The 23,315-nt window shown below is 47.2% G+C and overlaps 1 protein-coding gene across 2 annotated transcripts; it reads right to left on the reverse strand.

Moving 5' to 3' along the window:
• Window positions 1–1,518: 1,518 nt before the first annotated feature.
• On the reverse strand, window positions 1,519–21,531 carry LOC119452735 (BTB/POZ domain-containing protein KCTD9). Of its 2 annotated transcripts, XM_037714689.2 has the most exons (9): window positions 21,373–21,528; window positions 15,160–15,240; window positions 14,637–14,833; window positions 12,903–12,970; window positions 12,556–12,684; window positions 8,797–8,946; window positions 6,723–6,837; window positions 3,451–3,584; window positions 1,519–1,759 (listed from the first exon to the last, which is right to left on the reverse strand). In XM_037714689.2, exons 2-9 carry the CDS (start codon window positions 15,228–15,230, stop codon window positions 1,712–1,714), a joined length of 912 nt encoding a protein of 303 aa, XP_037570617.1. In that variant the 5' UTR covers window positions 15,231–15,240; window positions 21,373–21,528; the 3' UTR covers window positions 1,519–1,711. The 2 variants fall into 2 exon arrangements, with proteins under 2 accessions (XP_037570617.1, XP_049523033.1); XM_049667076.1 differs by lacking the exon at window positions 6,723–6,837 and having other exon boundaries at window positions 21,373–21,531.
• Between the last annotated feature and the right edge of the window lie 1,784 nt (window positions 21,532–23,315).

Raw genomic sequence — 23,315 nt, forward strand, 5'->3', positions numbered from 1 at the left:
GTCTGTGGCGCGAAATGCATTTTGTGAAAAGGGGACAGAAGAGAGGAGACAGTTGGCGCTTCACTGTCTCCTCTATTCTGTCCCCTTTTCACAAAATGCATTTCGCGCCACAGACAAGTTTACCTAGGAAATTTCACAGTGCTGCAAGGAACTACTGAGATGAAGTATAATCAAGGATAGCCTCTCAGCTTTTCTCTCATAATGGTTCTACGAGTATGTCTCTCTTTCTGATTGAAGTACTGACTTATCAATCAGCCACCCATCAGCCGCACATTGATGAACTTGTGCTAGTGACTGCACCCGCCACGGTAGCTTAGCAGCTATGGAGTTGCGCTGCTAAGCACGAGGTCGTGGGTTCGAATCCAGGCCGCGGTGGCTGCATTTCGATGGGGGCGAAATGCAAAAACGCCCGTGTCTCGTGCATTGTTGGCACGTTAAAGGATACCCTGGTGGTCAAAATTATTCCGGAGTCCCCCACTTCAACGTGCCCCATAATCAAAGCGTATAGTTTCACCACGTCAAATCCCAGAATCCAATTCAATTCAGGTGGAGACTCTGCGCATTTTGTCCTTAGCTGGTGCGTTGAAGTGTGGCGCCATCTGGTATGCGCTCGGCCAATGACGGCTGCCGTATTCGAGATTTCAATGCACGCATTCGCGACATTTTTCTTTTTGGTTAGACAAATGGCAAACAACAGGCTTCAGACAACATGACACAACACAATGCATGCATGAAGTGTAGCCTGCTATGGCAAGTGAGAGGCAGCTGAGCGGTCATCCCGGAGGAACATATGACCTAACGAATGGTTCAGACTGGAGATTTCAGAATGTCAGTGTGAGCGCAAATTATAACTTACTATCATAGGACTTATCCAAAAAGAAAAGTAGATGATATAGCGCTCATTCGCGTAGCGTGGTAGATAGACCATGTCTCAGCACTGTGGACAGGCATGATGACTAAGTTAACCTGATAATGCAAGTTTATATATATATATATATATATATATATATATATATATATATATATATATATATATAGAACTAAAAGGTTCGGTCCCGTGTAATGACCGCGCCTTGTCAAAATTCTGCAATAAAGTGTGGCCCTTACACGAGTCTATACGGTAAGTGGGTAATGCCACTGGGTTTGTGCCCGAACAGACAACTTCCGCACTGCGTATGGTAATATTGGTGTGCGCCCATCGTTGGCCAATCCCAGAGAATGGATGCTTCAAGGTGACAGAAGCGGTATGTAGCCTAAAATATAATAAATCATCCTGCAACAGATATCTTCCCAGTCGAGCACAGCCGTTTAATGGATAGTCATTGCAACGAAGTTGCAGCCAAGATACTGGGGGCACTGGGTGTTGCTACAAAGTTGCCACCGGAATGCAGTGATTACTACACGGTATACTGCGTCGTAACATAATTCGACATTATGGTTGGCAGCGAGATCTATAATGTCCCTACATGTAAGGGCACGCTGGCAACCGCGACAAAGAATGCATTCAGAGATAAGAGAAAAAGGTACACATTCGTAGGTTTATTCACTTTGCCCGCGTACAATGAACACCGTAGGGGTGAAATTTTTTAAAAGAAAGCAAGCACGTCATTTCCTGGTGCCGTATACTGGAGTGATTGCATTTGGTCGATTGTGGTGTCGGACGCCTGTTCGGCCGAGATCACGGAAACACGTCTACGCAGGTCGCCAACCACTATTCAAGGAGAACGCCTTCCAGTTGGCAGGTGGTCAAGTCGCACTCCTGTAAAGGTCAACCATGCAAGGGGCCTCAAGAGAGGGAGCGGGTAGAGAGGTGCAGTCACGTTCAATATTAGCTGCAACGCGGTGACCGTGATCAAAGAGACTCCAAGACTGTACGAAAGGTGCTGACATTGAAAAAGTTGGAGGACGTTTAGGCTTCGCCTTTAAGAGTGGAACGCGATAGCATTCAAAGATCCCTGACTGCTTCTCACGCTTCCCGGCAACTGCAGCTTATGTAACCGTAATGTTCACCGGGAAAAGCTGGCGGTATATGCCACTTTCTGATAGAAAGACGGCCTCTAGCGTGGGCTGATCCCGGAGGCAAGGCACAGCGGCGCCAAAATAATTACATAATTTTCTGCTTTCTTTGATTGTTTCGCCCTTTTAATATTTCAGTATGAGAAGATCTAACATAAAGCCATGCGCTGTCGGAGTTTTGTTTCATGACGTTTGTTCGTGGGCAGTCATTTTCAAAATTCCGAGGAATAACTTTGTCACGAATGTAAGACAAGGTATGAGCAACTTTAGTGATAGAATGGTGCAGCAATATAACCCGCATATACCGAATGTCATATAATAAGGCGTGGCATATACATATACCTAAACATATACGGAAATTTTCGCTCACGGAAAGCTCCGCTGACGCCGACACCGAATTTTCTGCGACACGGGGCCCTTGACGCTATCGCGTTGAAATTGGTTTATTTAGTACCAAAAACTGCAACGGTGTTTAGTTCTTCCATATATTTATTTGTTATGACGGCGCCGCCGTGTAGTATTGGTACCCATTCGACCAATGGGCACCATGTTCCAGCCCATATCGAAGGCGACTGTACATTCCTCAAGCCATGGAGTTTCTTAACGAAATACCGAAGGGAAACCTGCTCCTGCTTCTGTTCAACTGCCGCGGGAACGACGAGTCCGTACATCAATATTTTTTTTTCAAATCTTCGTGCTTCTGCATTAACACGTTCTTGTGGCGCGTTACTGATTACTCTCAATATTTTATAAGTCTCCAAGCAATCACTTTTTTTTCTTTTGCTAAACGCATAATGACAAGCGTCTGCTCGTTGTAATAATCGGCGTAATCTTGGCGAATTGATTGTTGCAATTGTAGTGTAATATATTCCTCGAAATGATCAATGCGCAAGGTCACAAAGTTGCTTCAAGCCACAAGGAAGACGTTCAGGCAAATCCATGCTGAACCCATCATTAACATGCTGGTCACAGCCGGAACTGGGACTCTTACAGCTCCGTTAGACACTAGCGTCAGACGTTACTCTAGCAATTTTTGCCGGAAACTATGCTTCTAGCCTGGCCTCCGAAACCCCTCGGTGCGTGCGATCTCACCAAGCGCCCCCGATCTCGGACGCCATACTCTGCTTCCTATGCTCAAATATATCCGCCACAAGACGGCGCTGCAAACAAGGTTTTTTTACATATAGACCTCCTGTAAACCTGTGTTCCGTAAATAGAAAGACTAAAACACCTAGTCCATGTGGGGTGTTATGACAACGGTAAAACGGAGCGTTTTATTATGCAAAGTAGGCCGTCTGGTGCGAGATTGTTCGCGTGTAGGGCTGTGTGTAGCTAGGAGGCACTTACGGCCTACGAGACGACTCGGGACTGTTCATACAACGGCTATTGTAGATTATTAAAATGTGTACAACCCGAGTCAAGCGTAAAACTCACCGACAGCTTGACGTCTACGAGGCATGCGTGGCGCATGTCGCAGCGTACCATGCTGGTTCTCCTGAGATTCGCTCCCTTGAGGTTGACCCCGTACATCTCGCTGCCGTCCAGCATGGCATGAAACAGGGTTGCCCCTGCGGTGCCGGTTTCAATGGGTCAGTCGCTTAACGCGGACATTTCTATATCGCCAGAAAGCCGCCCAGGGCGTTTGACGTTCCGCTGCGATGTGACGCATTACCGTTATTAGTGTTTTAACGTAAGAGACGCAGATGTTCTTGACCGAGCTGGTGGCGCCATCTTGTGATGTTGAATGTAACGTGAACGCTAAAACATGACCGAGAATTTCGCGTGCCGACTGGCGCGCGCGCAACTCTCGGAGGCCATGACCATAACGTATTCTTGTATACGGGCTATGCAAGCGCTCCTGCGGTTCCTGAAGTCCACTGGCCTGTGTGAACGTCTGTGATTGGAACGCCTCCTTTGTTACCTACGCCTGTGTTTTTTTTTTCTGTTTTTTTTTTCGCTCTCTCTCTCTCTTTGCACTCTCTCCAACCCCTTTATCCATCACCCCAGTGCAGGGTAGCAAACCGGAAACTGACTTCTGGTTAACCTCCCTGCCTTTCCTCTCTCGCTTACTCTCTCTCTCTCTCTCTCTCTGTAACGGGCCATGTGCTATACTTCGCCGCCGGCGGAAAAAGGCATCGGCGACAGCAATCACAGATTCATATACTCCGTTTCATGCATAGTAGGCAACGCCACACTGTAAACCGATTTACACCCTTAAGGGTCCCTAACGATGCAAACCTGTCCATACCTCCGACCTTTACGCCCTTACGGGCGTAAAGGTGTAAGTGATACACAGAAAGCACTCTGAAGGGTGTAAGTTGATTTACAGTGTGCGAAGGCAAGAGTGACTTCTCTCAGGGCAGGCATTCTTTAAAAAAATATAGTGCATTGCATATATGCAGGAACGATGTAAGCATACGTCGAGCAATACGATGTAAAATTGTGTTTCACACTCTTATGTCGCAATATATGACTGAAAATACATGGGAGCAGCGTTGTAGATCAGATCTGAACCTATCTCTCGACAAACCAGCGGAGTGACCGCTTTATGCGAACACAGCCTACCGCTGGAGCTCGCGACCAAAGCACAGTGCACGTCGCATACTGGAATCACAAAGATGCACAAGTACGTTATCTGACGAAACTTGAGGTCCACAAGTTGTATTGTGGTAACGTGCGATTAGTTGCATTAGTTACTCCGTTGAAAGCGTCGCAGATTGAAAACTGCACTGCAAAACGGGGTTGTGAGCATTACTATAACGGCGAAACACTCCACTTTTTGCTCGAGAGCGTCGCCGCCATCACCGCTCGCACGTTTCAGCTTACACTAAAGGCGATAGCACATCACCTGCCTCCTCGGGCCGCATCAGTGTGCATTGTTATCAGGTGCCGGTATGCATTACGTCCGGTACGAACCAATCATGAAATGAAAAAAAAAGAGGAGGGGGGGGGGGGGGGAATAGGCAAACACAGCTTCACATTAAGTTATAAAGGAAAGGCTCGTGGAAAATATGTCCACAGAATGTGATAGGCAAGCGGCAATTTTAAGCTGGCAAGCGCACAGAGAGTGATATCCGGTGCTGGTATGCATTTTGCCTGGTACCAGCCAATCATGCAAAATAAGGAAGGGGGGGGGGGGGATAGACAAACACAGCTTCACATTAAAGTATAAAGGAAAGGTTCATGGGAAATAGGCCCAACAGAACGTGATAGGCATGCGGCAATTTCTAGCAGCCGAGCGCACGGAGTACGTGGGAGAACGAGCGGCGAGAACCGATCGTGATGAGTTCTTCACTAAGTAAAACCACGAGCCAAACAGTGTCTCGAAAGATACGGCAACCTTAGAGGGCCTACTTTTCAAGAGCAAATGCGCAGGTTTTTTATTGGCAAACAAATTACTAGACGCGAGCAGAGACTGTCCAATCCATTGACGTCACTGTAATTTGAAATGGTAACTTCAGGAAGGCATCGTCACACGTTATGCGTTATTCTATGCGTTATTCCTGGCTTACCAAGGACGCTGTCTAAGGTCCGCGTCACTATAGCACCAGCGTGTTTACCAACACAGTCAAATTGTATATATGCTCCTGTTTAGTATCATTTCCAACACTGCTAGCTAAATAGTCGAGTTCAGGAAGAAAAAAAAAACAAATTTAATAAATAGATTAGATAGAGAGAAATACGTTCCTTCATTGAATTTGACGTTCTAAAGCATCATGGTGCTATGATAGACGCCGTAATTAAAGGCTCCGGATTGATTTTCATCCCCTGTCGTTCTTTAACGTATAGGTAAATCTAAATACACAAACGTGTTTGTATTTCTCTCTCCGTCGAAATGAAGCCGGCGTGGCTGAGAATCACGCCAGCGACCTCGTACTGAGCAGTACGAGGCCGGTAGGAATAAAATATACCAAGGACATTTGAATGAGAGGAATTAGACAATATCGAGGTACAAAAAAAAGTCGCAGTTTCACCCGAAAGGCGAAGCATCGATTGCGATAGCAAATTGGTGGACAGCTATACAAAGTAAGGATAGTAGCTTTATCGGCCGTATAAACTTGTAAGCATAGGTATACTAACTAAATTAACAAGCATGGTGTCATGCGCGCACAAGCAAACATGAACCCCTCTCATTCGACGACCACAGAAAATGGCTGTCAAAACGCTGGAGTGAGTCAGCGCAGCAGCAGTAGCGAACCAATTGAACGTCGTGCCGGCGCTCACATCAACGCGACTTTAGCAGCGAAAACGCAGGGAGGGCGGACTGTGCCCCCACCGCAGATAACTTTCAAGATGCAGCCGCGTGGGTGGTCGCTCGCGGCGCAGAACGCCCCCCCCCCCCCCCCCCCTACCCCTGAAACCTTCCTGCGCGGCCGCAGTAAAGCGCGGCCCCCTCCCCCTCCCTACCCTCATTCCATAGCGTTGTGCGCGACTGGAAGGCTGCGCCTCCTTCCCGCCCCTGTGTGCGCTAGACGTGATTGCTAGCTCACCTTCGCATGCTTTCACTTACACATACAGCGTACGGCGCGCGGCGACGATTTTATCGCCCGTGGACTTTACACGGAACCTCACGGCGACGACGAGGATGATGATGATGACGACGACGACGACGGAAATTCGCCTAGAGTCCATATAATCGCTATCGCAATAAAAATAGTTGTAAGAAATTTGCAATGCAGCAATCCCCATCGAAGCAGGCGGCTTACCTTCGAGGTTAGCCATGTTAGTAGAGGTATCGCCTTCTCGTCCAAAGATGCAAAACCTCAAGTTGGCTCCCGACAAGTTGGCGTTTTTCAACTTTGCCCCGTTAAGCAAAGCTTTCTGGAAAATGGGCAATGCAGGCATAAACGAGAGGACCCTTAAAGAGTTCATTGTCGTCTTTGTTTACTCATCGTTATGTAATCAACTGACAAGGTTCAATGGCCGTTAACAGACAGAGGTAGAGTACTCAAGAAAGGAAATAAATGTCCCACACTGCGGGAAGAGAGAAAACAAATTGCGAGCATTTTGCACAAAGTATTTCCTCGGTGTTGGCACCTGGCACCAGCAAAAGCATTTTACCATAGGAAACAAGCCTGCGTTTCCATCGCCATCATGCTGATTTATCTCCGCTTCAGGACGAAGGCCTTCACTCAGCAACAACTCCAAGCACTCCTATCTTGCGTTAGCCGACTTCGTTGTCTTATGCCTTCAAATTTCCTCATTTTTTATTGCACCACCCAATCCAACGCCGTCAACTTGTTTTCCTTCCTCTGGCATCCATCGTGCGACTATAGAGAGTTGCCACATTACGTCATCGATGCAGCTCCTCACCATGCTAGGTAACCGGAACATGGCGACCATGACGAAGTCGGTGCACCCTATTATCGCGCACACGTTTTGTATTGTTTTTGACTTGGTGACAGTTTTTCACGGGAGAATCTATCGCTGTCAACACGAATTGTGGTTTTGCGCAAGACAGGCCTGTCGTGCTACGACATTCCTCGTTTACACATCTTCTCGACGGGTTTCGTAACCCAAGATGGCAGCCACGATGACGTCACTGCAAACCATTACATTACAACACCTGCACAGCTGTAATCCTTCCTCATCTTTCTATTCCCTCTTTCCCGTCCCCCAGAGTAGGGTAGCCAACCAGACGCATTTCTGGTTAACATCCCTGCCTTCTCTTTCTCTCCTCCTCCTCCTCCTTCCTCTTAATCGGGACATCCGGTCTTGATGAAAGACTGTAGTCGTCAGTGTCGCGCTTGAGCAGACATTTTTATACCGCCTTTTCTCTTCCCCTTTTCTGCCCTTCCCCTCAGTGCAGAGTAGCCAACTGGACGGCTACTCTTGTTAACCTATCAGCTTTTCATCTCGTATTCCTATCTTCACCTCCGAGAAGAATATCAGCTACGCCTGTTTACTACAGCGCTTGCGAGGCGACTTCGGCCGTGCTATGGATGACCGCGCTGGGTAGCTACACCATTGCATAAAATATCGCAGCATGCCACGCTTCTTTGTCTGCTTCCCTCTTTTTCGTCTAATTTGCTCCGATCGAATCAGAAATGACGTAATACTGGACAAAAAGTTTCACTTCCTGCAGCCAAGACCACTCCCCATCGCCGCATCCGCCTTTTAGTATATAGTATAGGACGCCATCTTTTTTTTTTTTTTGCGCAAGCGCGGAAGCGCGCCAAGCTATTCAATACCTATCCCGTTTGGGGGACCAAGCCTGCGTTTGCAGGGCCACGTTATGCGGTGAACACGCTGTGCGTATGTCATGAATACCGCAACAAACTCAGTGAAAAATGTATAGCAGAGCCCACGTGGTTAGCAAACTTACTACGTGCGTCCTGCCTTTCGCGGGTACTCATATCCATTCACGATGGTGGCGGGAAACCAATGTGCGCACAGAGTCCTCAGCATTGTGCAAGATGTCAACGCGATATTTGTTTTTGGTTTCAACTAGAAATTTCGATGTTCTAAGCAGTCCTGGATTTCAAGTTCGAGTGCAGCCAGCGCCACCTAGATAGCACAAGGCCAGTTCACTCCGATCCATGACGTCACGCTATCTGACCTGACAGCCATAGAATGTAATGGGGATGCTACCACCGATGTAAGCCGCGGTGATTTCGACGTCATCGCTTTCGTCACGCCAGGCAATGCAAATTTCGGGCCAGGTACGCATGACCTCGTGGATCGGAATGGACAGGCCTTGTGCTGTCTATAGGTGGCGTTGGTGCAGCGCACTGTATACACACGTAGAGTGAAATCCATGTAATGCAGCCATCGTCACACCTCGAGGTTGGCTCCTCTTAAGTCTGCGCCCTCGAAGTTGCAGTGGCTGACGTTGGCGTGGGACAGGTTGCAGAAGCTCATTTCGGCCCACTTGAAGTTGGCGCCGTTCAGGTCCAAGCCAGCGAGATTGGCGCCCGTGAAGCCTGCGCCCTGCGTTCGTGAGTAGGACACTGTCGATTGATTCATTAGGTTTAACTATCGAACACAGCACGGGGGCAGTATTGTCATTTCTCACGAGGAAATATTCAAGTCCTATTCAATTTTCCGTCACCTTCTGTGTTGGTAGAAATCGCGTAGTTAGGTACTTGTCGGGATTCATAGCCACAATCCATAGCTAGAATTCATTAAAATATAGCGGTATATAGCAGAGCCCAAGATATAAAAGAAATATAGCGGTGCCCAAAAATAGATAGGCACTGCGACACCCTGCAAACAAGTGCATAAATCATTAAAAACAAGGACAAACTAAAGTATGCAAAATTAGAGAGAGCATAAGGTGTACAGAAATACAGCTTTAGTATGCAGGACATACTGAATACGCAAAAACGTGTCAAGAAGATCGCGCTAGCACATTAACCAATGCCTATAAAAGATCCGCTAAAGATGTATTGTTAATGTGCTAAGAAATGTTTCAACGACAAATACGTAAAAATAACTACAGCAAACGTGTGCCCTTGTGCAGCCAGAGGGCAGCATTTCTTGCCAGTATATTTTTTTTTTTACGCTTACGAGATGCAGGACTATTACTTCAGGCAAAAAAAAAAAAAGTTAAATCCAAATATACGTAAGTACTTCTTCACCTCTTTAAGAATGTCGCCGCGATTTCACGATGCATATCTGAGCTCATAAATCCTAACAAGCCAGATGACCGAAGCGCGGCAGCCGATTGCCTCCGCGACTAAAAAAACAAATAGTCCCGCTGACGCGACTCGGCCCAATTCTATGGGCAGGCTGCCAGGTTCTTCGTCGACGTGGTCACTGGCCTTCCTGCTCATGACGTCAGTCTAGAGTGCGCGCCCATTGGTGGAGGCTCGTGTGCATCCGCCTTTCAAGGGCAAATGCCGCTGCCTTCTAAAGTTGCACCGGACTTTTCAAGCGAAGGCTTCATTACGCTACCTCGGGCAGCCTTCGGCGATTCAACATTTTTCACCTTGAGAGCTAGAGGTCCAACCACAAGAGAGCGTTAAGGCTCGTTTATAGTCCGACGTTATCGGCACGCGGGAGAGCGTCATCAGACGCCGGGCGCGTCAGAGTGCATTGGCCGCGCGTCCGGTCACGTTGGCGGCGCTACTACGTCGAACCATCGGTCGAATTATAGTCGCTGTTGTTCTCGCCAACGTGACATAACGTGTGCGTGCGTTCACCCTACGTCTGACTATATTTAGGCCTTTACGGAGCCCTGAAAGGAGACATTGCCGCCGTTGCCCGAGTAGAGTTGGGCCCTGCTGCGAGTTGCAACCAAGTCTCACTACTTTACTGATCACTGCAGTGTCCTCATAGGCATAAAAATGATGAATAAACATTGTATTCATTGCAAACATGTCTATATCACTGCGAAACCACACCTTGGCCACAGATCGACAATGGGCCTTGCCAGGGCAGTAAAGCGGTCGCTATCAACCAGGGTTAGGCAAAGTTAAACCACAGCAATTTATATATATATATATATATATATATATATATATATATAGCGAGAGAGAGAGAGAGAGAGTAATGTGTCGTCATCCAGCTAAATTCTTTCAGCGTGTCGCCATCTCTGACTCGGGAAGCAAACAGACCTCCCACACGACACGCACTACTCTGGCGCCATCTCATAGCTGTCATCGCCACACTCCGCTTTTTTACAGCGAAGCTGTTTTATTAAGGGCTCACCTTTCGACCATCGCGTCCGGCAATAGAAAAAAACTCATTGGTCGTATGCTGTATGTGCGAGTGAAAGCGCGCGAGGGCGAGGGATGCGCGTTTTCACGGGGAGCGAACGCATGGCGAAGAGCAAACGCGACTTCCCAATGGAAGGGGAGTGATGGGCGAGGAGGGTATCGAGACTGTGCGTGTGCGTGCCCGCTCTCCCACTGCGGCGCATGCGCGCAGCCCTGCTGGCCTCTGCCGCCGATTCTCTGGTACAGTGGCATTCTAGCCACTATCTCTGGGCTCTCACCCGCCTCTCCCCTAGCAGTGTCGACAACGTCGTCTAGCCGTTCGTCACGTAGCCAGCGTTTTGACAGCGGTTGTGTGCGGGTAGCCGACCAGGCGAGACCATGGTTTCCCGCCCTGCCACTCCTTATCTCTCTGTTGTTGTTATTGCATGATGCTAGGTATGTTATTTCCCTTCATGCTTGTACCCTGTGGCCTTTGGTTTAAATAAACAAATAAAATTATGCAGATACCATCGAGAGAGAGAGAGAGAGAGAGAGAGAATAAACGTCATACAAAAGAGCACACGAGCGTAGGTCGTGTCTCCCGCTCAGCAGTGGGTGGTCCCCTCAGTCCAGCGGCCTTAACTGCCCTTCTCGCTCGGCTGACCAGGTTGAGCTGGTCCGTCGAGTCGGAGCTGGACAGCGCTGCCTCCCATTGCCGTGTGGTGGGGTGTGTTACGGGTGTGAGCTGCAGTGTGCTTGCGCAAGTCCATACCATGTTGTAAAGCGTTGCGCATTGATCGCAGTGTGGGCATTTATAGCAATACAGCGCAGGCTGCATGGTGCGGTAGACACTCAAATATGGTTATATGCGTGTTCGGAGTTTTTTGTCGTACTACGGCTTCCTCTCGCGTCAGAGCATTGTGAGGCGGCGGTAGCGTTCTTCGCGAGAGGCAATAGTGTTGTAAGGTGTGCGTATAGGTTAATGGTATGGGCTCGGGATGGAACTGCTCGGCGGGGCCCTCTCGTGGCTCCCGGTGTGCGTGCGCTCGGGCGTAGGCGTGTGTCGGCTGATTTGCGCGTAAGGACTCATGCCCCGGTGTCCACACGATTTGTATGTACGGTGGGAGCGACGACAGTTATCAATGCAATAGCATCAACGAACGAACAAAACGAACGAGCTATATACCACCACCGTATTCCGGACGACGAGAATGGCCGAAAAGGCCAAAGAAAGCTATTCGCTTTAATTCAAACTGTGCTGCTTCGCCATCGTCAACGTGAAGCACACCAAGCGCGACAGCGCAATTACGAAACTGCTTAAACGGCCGAGCTGACACCGGCGAAAGCGTGCTGACGGAAGGTGCGTACTGCTCGCGAGACCGAAAACTGGCCATGAACTCGCAACTGCTCCGACGTCGTCAGTGGGCGTTTTTCACGGCGCGGTCCAGATCGGATTTCAGCGGTCTGAACGAACCAACCGAATGCAGTCGGAGCGCCCTTCTTCGACCACCCGAAAAAGACGATTACGTTTGAAGCGCTCCGAAACGACAACCCGAAAATGCCATAAATCAGGTTTGAAACTGGATAAACACTCGCCTGCTCCACCAAATTGTCGTCAACGGCTAAATCTTAGCCCCCTTATAACGCGCGTACCTTGCAAAGACAAAGCTTTCTCAAAACTCATTTTCTCCTAGCACCGTTGAGCTACGGAATTATAGTCAACTGCGTCTGCTGTTGAGCGTAACAATGCACTTTGCGTAACCTCTGTTGCTGGGGCAGCGCAGTTGCCTGGAGTGTTGACGAATCAATGACGTTGATAAATACTCATCGAACAAGACATTTTTATCGTTTGACTGCTGTTCGACCCTTGGGTGCGTATGACTTTCAAAAGCAGACATACCTGGAAACGAAGATCGGCAATGGGCATTCTCGTAAGGGCGTGGACGACGTCATCCCGAGTCAGTGGGCGGTAGCGGTTCAAGACGAAACCGGGCTCGGCGACGTTTCTGTTGGGCTCCGTCTCTTCCTTCTGCGAGTCGTAGATGTTGATTCCGTTAACACGTGCCACACGTACCCACGATAAGTGCGACATGGATCGACGGCCGACGACGAGGAACGAATGTCAGAAGTGTGAGAGCAAAAACAACAACAAAAGGAAAGATGATCGATGCAGAATTAATGGAGCCCTGCGAACAACAAGAACGGCCCTGCGAACAACAAGAACGCGCAAAACCGCAGGCACATTACCTGGCTCATGGCTTCGAGGTCGGGGACTAAACTTTCAATGCCAAAGTACTTTGCTTCTTCCAGAACACCTGAAATAAAAACATATTCTTCTAAAACAAGCTTTATCAATAATCCAGTTGCTACAATTTTGATATGATAGAAGTCTTTTCACGGAATGAAACGCGACAAGAAAGCCTTGAGGTATAGAACTATACCACACGCGTTTTTACTCGCGAATGCGATGTTACGCCGCTGCAAATCTGGGCCCGTATTGGTAAATCTTTTCGTTGGTAAGCGTTATTTTCCATTCGCCGGCCCCTTTCGCTAATGCAACGACAGGACTGGCTGGAATTTTATCTTTCGAGCGTAAGATGTTTTTCCGCGATTACGCCCACACTGGTCACTAACGATGATGTAGGTTCTGACCTAAGGGTGCGAGTTAAAATTACACCGATAATCACCCAAACTGAAGACGATGGAAACGAATACGAACTAGTGTTAGTTAGCCCTAAATTAATGCGTTTAATTCCGTAAGGACAGTAGAGGCTCGTTCGCATTGCTGCTTATATTTCGTGCTATACGCACGCATTTTACCTCAATCTATTTGCGCTGGCTCTTTTGTACAGCAATTTCTGTTTTCAGCAGATTCTATCTCCTGGGATTGATTTGGTTCTTTCTGGGGTTTTACGCGCCAAAACCACTTCTGATTATGAGGCACGCCGTGGTGGAGGGCTCCGGATTAATTCTGACCACCTGGGGCTCTTTAACGTGCACTATAACGCAAGCACACGGGCGTTTTTGCCTTTCGACTCCAACGAAATGCGGCCGCCGCGGCCGGGATCCGATCCCGCGATCTCGTACTCATCAGCGCAACGCCTTAGCTGACTGAGCCACCACGGCGGGTGGGACTGATTTTTCTTTTCTTTTTTTTTTGTGCATTGCATCTTTAACTTGTCTAGAATGCACGCTTTATTTCTATGCGGCTCCTGCAAAGTAATAACTGATGGTTTTCATGGTCTGCGTAGACCAATGCCCTCTTATCCAAACGGATAAAATTGGGTGTCCACATGGCATCCACGTGGTATCTCGGCTGGAATGAATAAGAATAATTAAATTCTGGGGTTTTACGTGTCATAACCGCGATCCGATTATGAGGCACAGCGGTAGTATTGGAGGGGGACGCCGCAGTAATTGTCCCCCCCCCCCCCCCACCCCGCCCCTCTGACGTTTCTTTAACGTGCTCCAATGCACAGTACACGAGCACTTTCGCATTCCTCCCCTTCAGGAGTACCCCGTTACAGGGATTGAACCCGCGACCTCTAGAACACACTCCTCTACAGAACACACTCCTCTACAGAACACACTCCTCTACAGAACACACTCCTCTACAGAACACACTCCTCTACAGAACACACTCCTCTACAGAACACACTCCTCTACAGAACACACTCCTCTACAGAACACACTCCTCTACAGAACACACTCCTCTACAGAACACACTCCTCTACAGAACACACTAACCACGTTCTCAGGACTACGCTGGCGAATCTTAAGTTGACATGTGCCACCATATCGGCTGCGTGTGAGGTTGCGTGGCTACATTTACAGTTTCCATTGATTCCTCTCGACCTGCTGGTCGGCTTAAGCTTTGGTGGCTGCTTTGGCCCTCGGGAGTGCGTCCTGGACAAGTGTGTTGACCTCTACACGTCATAGCCGCTAGGCTAACGCGGCGGGGTTCGGAAAGAATGAACGTGCCTGCTGCCGACACCCCTTTGTCGAGCACGAGCTTCTTGTAGCGGAGGTAATTGAGCAGCGGCTTGAAGTAGACCGGGTCGCGGTCGAACATGTAGGCGCCTTGCGCGTCTCGCTTGACTGCGAGGGCATCTGAGGGTGGTTCTTCGGAAAAGATTCCGGCTAGCTTGGAATGGGACTCCGCAGTGGCGAGCGTGGTCCTGGGAGAAAACAGCAGCTAGTTTAAAAGAGGAGGCTTTAGCTCGGAAGCTCCTGCCTAAATTAGATGGGAACTGAGAGATCATTTCTTTCCCGGCATGTACTGCACCAATTTTAATTGTTGCGTATAAAAGACAATAAAGGTTATAGTAACTGTTGCAGCCTTCAGTCCCCTCCCCCATTCCCTGCCGTCGTTAAGCGACTAACTGATACAGAGGGTAAACATATCTACGCATCCAGACATCACCTCAGCCTCGACCACATACACAATTTCCCGGTAAAGGGTCACCGTTATCCCTATGGCGTGTTTCACCTAAAGAATGATCACCTGGTGGTGGTGAAGTACTTCCCGCCCACGTTGAGGAGAACCCACTCGGGGTCGTCAGGTGGCACAGACATTGATGGCACACTAAAAAAACAACGAGAAATATATGAGACAAAAATTTTAAAATGTTTTCTTCAACCTAGGGCCGGCCCCACGGCTTCATTTCTATACTGAGCGCTGAAGCACTCCACACTGAGATCTATGCAAGTCGGTTGGAGAGAACCTAAGAGTTGTGGCAAGTTCACCACTGTCCAACTCAAAGCGAATTTGTTTACCCGGGTATATCCGGATATATCGAATCGACATATAACGAATTACTGTGTATATGGAACAGCTGTAAAATCCAGCTGTAAAGGTTTTATCTTATATATCGAACTTTTTTTGTGAACCCCTTCAGATTCGTTATAACCGGGTTCGACTGTACAAGTATAGATGTGCCAGCCAGTTACATTTGTTCATTTCCGTGACGTCACAGTAGAGGACAACGTCTATCGTGAACTACGTTTTCGGAGCGAGGAGGCACGGAGCGCTGATGCTGCGCTGTTTTTTACGAGCTCAGCACATGGCCTCAGAGATCATAATGACGCACTCTTTGGTTGCGCACTCGAAACTAAAGCGCAGCCATTAAGACCTTCCTACAACTTACGACGGTGGACTGTTGGGTTGATAGTGGTGTATATTGAAGATTGCGCCGAGCGGGTAATTTGTAGTAAAAATACGAGGCAAGGAAGGTAAGACAGACGCTCGCTAGCAGCTGTGACTTTATTGAAACTCTTCCTAAGCAGGTGAAAGATTGGGCAAGTTGGTTCTGCATCAAAGGCATAGCAGCGCGACCACTAGCAGCGCGAACTAAAGAAAGAGACACTGGGACAAGAGCTAACTTTCAACTATCGGCTCTTGTTTATTGGCCGGATTTATATACACAGAGGGGAAGTCGTGACGTGACAAAAAAAAAACGAAAAATAAACAGCAAATTCAGAATGTACTCGCACTATCACTGAGGTTGCGTGCGCATGGCGCGGGAAAATAATTGCGTTAGTAGGCCTTCGGTTGTATTGTCCGAAAAATAATTAGTCTTTTTAGAAAGCACAGGCATGCGTACATAGATGGTATCGTGGTTTTGGTTTCTGTATAGTTTTGTTTTCTGAATTTGCGGGGTTTTTTTTTTTCTTTATTGTCATGTCACGACTTTTCCTCTAATAATTACAAAAGCCAATAGTTAGAAGTTAGCGCTTGTCCCCGTGTCTCTTTCCTTGTGTATATGTTTTATTTCGCGCTCCTGTGGCCTTCTTAAGCAGCAACAAGGGCACGAATACACTGGGAAACGCGCGCATGCGCTCAAGGTGAGCTGAGCACTGGTTAAGGTGGCGGTCCCACTCCGGCGGCACGAGCCACCCGTTTTCAGTACTTTTGGAGCAACCGTGGCGGTTCTTCTACTTAGGATATAAAGTTGTCGTATATACCATAAAAAAGCTTAATTCTTGTAGATTCCAACTATATATCACATAAAGAAATTTATTCATATGATCTAGAAATAAATGTACATGAATGAAATTTTGCGTCCTAAATGGAAATTCATTAAACTCTAATTTATCAAAAATTACACGCCAACTACACGCTCAAGCTTCCTTGAGCGTGTAGTTTCCGGGCTGTTTAAAACAGAATATTGCGATATTTGGCAATCTTCAAAAGCAAATTATCCAAAAAGTAAAAATTCAACATTTTGCTGCGTCTAGGAAATAGTTAAATATGTCCTAAAGCCACAGAGCCAGCCGCAATGCAGTAAATGCGGTAGTTTCTTCTAAATATGGTCACAACTGAGACAGTTCGCAAAAACCATGCATCTCATGCTTGTTCTTGAACATTTATTTCTTGATATTATATATGTTTGGAATCTACACGAATTAAGCTTTTTTATTATATATACGCTAACTTTACATCCTACGTAGAGGAGCCGCCATGGTTGCTCCAAAAGTATTGAAAACGGGGGGCTCGTGCCGCCGGAGTGGGACCGCCACCTTAAGTACGATAGGTTAAAAACAGCTTTCACGTCCTATCAACGATCATTTTGACAGTTAAGGCGCAATAAGCGTGGTGTACGTCACCCTGAAAGACACGTAGAATGTCACGACAGTTTTTTTTTAATTATTAATTTGCACCTGTTCAGATAACGTGCTTTGTCCGTCAAGTGCACTGAAGGCACACTGATTCACGAGTAAAAATATTTTTTATCATACATGTTTGCAAAATTTCTCTTTGCATCTTTTCCTTGCTGATTATTCCAATCACCGAAGTTATATCGAATAACAGGATGCAGAGATGATTATATATGAATCTTATTGGTGCAAGGGCCAGATAAACTCAATATCCTTGGTGTGGGCTAATAAATTCGCACCGCCACACAGTGCCTTCCGGGAACTAGCGTGCTTGCCCATAGTCTGTCGTTGAGGCATCGGCCCGTTCGACATTTTTACCCCACCGCATGAGAGCGGCATCTTGTACACCACTTCGGTTGCACATGCAATAAACTGCTTGGAATGGCTTTTCCTGCCTGTGGCCTTTTTCTTTCGATTAATTGCAAGACCACCCCATCTGGACACCTTGCAAGAAGCCATGAACACGAAGTACACTTCACGGTTCCAATAAAGCTTTTGTTTGAGCGAGTTGGTGCATGGCAGAAAACATTGACGAGCAAGAAGACAAGTACACAGGGCGGGTGCAAACTTCCAAGTGTATTCCAGAAGCCGTTACAGATGCTTTTAAATGCACAACATCAGAACGTGCCACACAAGTTTCCACAGAGTATCGTTTTTGCCGAACATAGTTCCAAGTTATCAAACTCTTCTGATATCCTGATATCCTGCGAAACTGATATCCTGTGGAAAATCGTGTGGCACGTGTTTATGTGCATTTATAATCGTCTGTAACGGCTTCTAGAATACAGTTGGAAGTTTGCACCCATCCTCTGTACTTGTGTCTTTGTCCGTATTTTTTGTGCTGCTCGTCAAGGTTTTCGTGGTTCCGCCCAATCATGTTTTTAGGTCGTGTGACGAGGTATGAAATACGTGCGACATTCCAACGTATTTCTTTAAGAATTTGTTTTCCCGGCAGTTTGGACGTGCCGGGTCACAGTTTGAGCAGTTTCAGCAGGGAGCGAACCACAGGTATACGAGCATACAGGGGGTGTAAACCCGAACTGCTCCGGTGCATTACCTCATGTTCAAAACTACGGCAACCATAGCGCTCACGAGAGTTTTTCAGCAGGGCTGATTTCAGGCGTAGCACAGCGCTCCCTCGTTTCATCAGCTTTGAGCGCGATTAGTTGTAAGGCAGGAAACATATAAATCGAACGGGCGCGAGCTGTTGCGTTTGTCTCACTTCGCACTGGGCACCATTTTGCGCGCTGTGCACAAGAACCCCATGCGTTCTTGTCTGGCTGCTTCTGCACTACACTGAAGTGGATCCGTCGGTGCGCGCACGCTTAGAGATAGTTTCGTTTTCTGTGCACGACGTGGGAACAAGCAGACGAGACGGAAGTACGCCTTTCTCGCTACGATATGGTGTAAAACATTCGCTCTGTAGGTTCTATTATTTCTCTAAGGTTTAAATCGTCTAGTGCAACAACAGATGAAACAAACAACTGTCGGCAGCTTGAATAATTCTCGAAGTGACGTGTCGCGGTGAGTGATGTTTCAGCAATGCGAATTCCGTAGGCGCACATGTACAGTCGCTCTCATAAGTTTGAAGTGCCGCGAGTACCGTGCCAGGGCGAACTTGCTTGCGGATTCCCTTTTTTTTTTGTCAAAACTATTGTGCATGCAGTGAAATCAGTTGTGTGAAGAGCAAGTGTGCTGTACGAATGAAGATGTTTTTTCCCCTCCTGTAACCCCCCTGCTATAATGCCTTCGGGCAATGCGGGGTAATTCTTGAATAAAGAATAAAGACCGCGGCATCAGCTAAAAAATAAATTCTTCTAGCACAGCCGCGCAACGTGAATTATCCTTAGTTGATGACGCTGGTCAAACTGGCGCACTTAGGCAGCACTACAAGATTTCAGCGTTTACGCAGCTAGGATGCGAAGAAAAAAAAAGTAAAAACATTTAGTGACAAACTCTGGTCCCCAAACTTTTGCTCACGACTGTACGTCTGACCTCGATTTTTCGGCTGAGAGCGCGGCTCCCTTGTGAAGGGTGTGCGGCGTTTGCTTTGCAATTTCAGCTGTTTTCGGCAGAGTGCAGTGGTGAAATAATTTCCGGACCTGTTCTTCAGCGCGCGTTGTACACACTGTGCTTGTCTATATAAAATGGGCAAATCCGGTGAGAGGCGATAGACAGAACACGCTACTTTGTTGAAAGCTTTGTGTGGCCATGCGCATTTAATAGCGCACACCAAGGAATGTGACAGTATCCTACTCAGTGACAAAATTTTGGCAATTGGTACTAGCAAGGGACAGCTGGCTAACGTCGTACAACTTGATTAATGCCTTTTCTGGATCATTGACAGCATATATATTTATCGTCAATCGGCTCCAGAAATGAGCTGACAGTATTTACCAGAATTAAAGAAACATATATCACGTGTGCACTGTTATGAGTGAGGCGCCTTTCAAAATAAAAGAACACGGGAAAGTGATCGGTGGCATCGGTTTTGATCAAGCCGGCGTGGCTAACGTCATCAAAGTTCGGGAGGGTATGAAGAATTATTGGATGATCCATGATCATCACAACGTGTTGGTACAGTTAACTATTTAAGCCAGTAGCTCAAAATCCAGGTGCTATGTATCCAAGCTTATGTTACGTTAGCTTAGGCTGGAAGTATCAAGTGACGAATATTGTTCAGAGCAAATATAAATGAACCACCATAAGGACCGACGGTACGATGGTAATGTTCAGTGGTATCGCTAAGGAATCCAAAGTCAACGTCACCGAGTGATTATGTTTCAGAGCAGCAACTAATACAGAGAGAGAGAGAGAAAAAAATTAAGGGTGGTCTACCGAACAACCGTCCGGTCTGCTACCGGTACAGCAGTATTAACTAATCGAGAACTAATGATTAAGGGAAGCCAATAAAGCAGAAATCTTGTCGCGATTCTTCCAAAGACTACGAGCATTAAAATCTATAGGAAAAAAAAACACCAATGTACGAAGAAATATTCAAGTCACTATAGGAAGAATATAAGCCACACTTTTTCGACAGTTCGGTTCACGCCTGCTTAAGCGCTGAATACACTTTGGTCATCGTCACAAGCTATTCGGTAGACACAGCCATACAGTGCTTTTCTTGCTTTGATAATACCGTTATCAGTTCACAGAAAAGCCCCATTCTTTTTGCTTCTTTAGGGCACGTGCCTTTGAGAAGAGCCGCTTGCTGTCGGATGGTAGAAGCTCATGAGCGTGAATAAGAATTTCACGTGCTCCAGTGAAACCGTGTACTCCAGAGCCTCGAGATCATTCTTTGAAAACTTGGTGTCAATATCACAAAGTTTAACACAGCAACCAACTTTATCGCAGAGAATCTCGACAATCTTCATGCAGTGTCCCCTTTGTGTCACAGCCACAATCCCTATATTTATTTTGTTTAGGCGGGAGTATCGTTTCAGTTGGCGAACGTGTCAACTATTTTCTTAGAGCCGCTTGTTGTCAGCTGCAAGAATGTTGCTTTTCCCGACTTGGTTGCTTCGAGTGCCGTGCTCATGAAATTCGCGGCTTTATTTACGTCATCATTCTCAGCTCGCAACAATACACTGTCGCGATTACACCTGGGTTGCTAGTCTTGACATCGTCAAATATCGTCGTATTGTCAAATTCTGTAATGACGACATTTTGAGCCAATCAGAAACGCCGTAGCCGACCTGTGGTCCAGTCAGAGTTGACAATATGGCGGAATTCGTTGATGTCCAGAATAGCCAGCCCTGATCACTGCGACCTTGCCAGGTTACAACGCGTCTCCAAAAGCAGGTGCTTTCGTTTCGATAGACGCCTTAATATCAGCAAAGTGATCATTTCATCATTTCACCGATCATTTTGATGGTAAAGGCGTTATAGCCGTGGGATCAGCTTGACAGACGCCGAAGAACGTCACAATAAATATTTTCTTTCACCTTTTAGGATAACGTGATTCTTTTAATCACAGTGAGGGATTGAAAGGTAGCATCCACATCGACAAGAGCGACCAGGTTAATACGAACTAGCAAGAAAATACAAATATTCCATTCACCTGTGTAGGAAATGCAGATGGATGATTCTAGGAACGCAGCAGACCACTGGCTCCGATCACTCGCACAAGAAGCCCGGCGGACGAATGCGAGGGAACTTATGTATCTCGAACGCAGGCACAGAAGCGACGCCTGTGGCGGTGGCAGTAAGTAGCAGCAGTCGATAAGACCCAGTAGCTTGCAGAAAGCGTGACCGAGTTGTCAAGTTAACGAGCCACCAGAACGGCGATAGGCAGGAGATTCAATCGGCCCTGTGTAAGAAGCTGCTGACGGACTAGATGCTTAGAACGCAGCAGATCGCTGGTTTCGATAGCACGCTCAAAACGAATCACGTCATCCTAAAATGTGAAAAGAAAAAAACACTGTGGCTACCAATCCACGCTGTGAAGGTGATTGGACAGCGCAGCCGTAAACGACACCCACAACGATTACCCATTGTGACGTCACTTGAATTCACACACGTGGCTCTACAAAGAGTGAAACCAGAGACGTGAAATGTACTTAACCACACCCTTTATTACTTCACAATGACATTATATTCACGCTATCCTTCTGGCGTCTTTACTTTCCGTGGTCTACCCATGGTAGCCTGGAACGAACTGAATGAGTTGCTAGACCGTGGTGACGTCACTACGTGATTTCAACGATGTTGGGCACTTTTACACTCGGAATGGCTTACGCAACCATAATCTTTACCGGGAAACACGCGGGAGAAGGAACGTGCTTCGCATCATTCGCAGACGTCATTAGCATGCAGTATACGTTTTACACTTCACACGAGGGTGTTGAATGACGTCAACCCCTTTCGAAGCAGCTGCAAACCTAATCTTTACCTGAAACGGGTCGGAGGGTGTTCCCACTGTTCACACGCGCCTTATCACTCCATCATGTGGTTTTGATGCTTGTTTGTGGTTTTTCTTCTGAAAACGAGTGCTGAGCTGTATGCTGTATGCCTGATTTCAAAGGAGATATGCTGTTTGTATTGAATTTTTAGCCTGGCGTTTTTTTGCTTACGCCAACGACACGAAAATTTCCTCGGCTGGTAGAGGTATATAGCTTCGCTGTAAAAAAGTTTTATGACGTTCTTCGGCGTCTGTTAAGCTGCCCCCACGGTTGCAACGCCTTAACCCTCGAAATGATCGGGTAAATGTTGTGAGTGATGTTTTTATCTTTCGTACTCGACCAGTGTTCAGCTAAGCCTAAGCGCACGTGTGCGATCCAGAGCGCATGCACGCCCCTGTTAATCCTTAGGAAGTTTTCAATGAATGGAGGAATGAATAACGAACATATTTATTGAAAGGGCTGGCACTTGGGCCTGGTTTGGGAAGGTTTCAATAAAACCGCAGTTGCTGTTGTTGCCTCAGAGCATGGCTCGTACCAACAGGGGGGCTGGCCACACTGAGCTGATTGAAAAATACATCTAACAAAATACCAAAAGGGGGTGAAGGCAATCATTCAAGACGAAGCATTCGGCAACTAAATGCTAATATAAATTTCTGGAGGGTCTATACATAAATTTAGGATAAAATGAAAACAAATTGTCCCACAGTCGGTACCCGCAGGTGCTTGTGAGCGTCTCTCTTCCGTTTCCTACGAAATTCCGCTTAACGCAATGGGCAGTTTCCTAAAAAGATTGCTGGAGGAAACTTAAGCGCTGCCATTGTTCGGCTCCTAAGGAATGACGGTTAGTACAGCTGCAGCCGAAAAAGATTAGCACAAGTGACCGATCACCCGATCGGATCAATTGAAGCACGCTACGCTGCTGTTTAGTAGCACGCCGAAAACGAGAGTGCCAGGCATACCCTCTTTGAAACATGAATCACGCGACACTTTAGATACCAGTGTGCACGGGAACAAGAGCGCCGCGTACCGCAATTTCCCTGCTCCGGTCACGGGCCACTTGTGCTAATCTTTTTTCCGCTGCAGCTGTACATGGATTCGTCAA

The sequence above is a fragment of the Dermacentor silvarum genome, chromosome 5 (genome assembly GCF_013339745.2).
Source record: "Dermacentor silvarum isolate Dsil-2018 chromosome 5, BIME_Dsil_1.4, whole genome shotgun sequence".
Lineage (NCBI taxonomy): Eukaryota > Metazoa > Arthropoda > Arachnida > Ixodida > Ixodidae > Dermacentor > Dermacentor silvarum.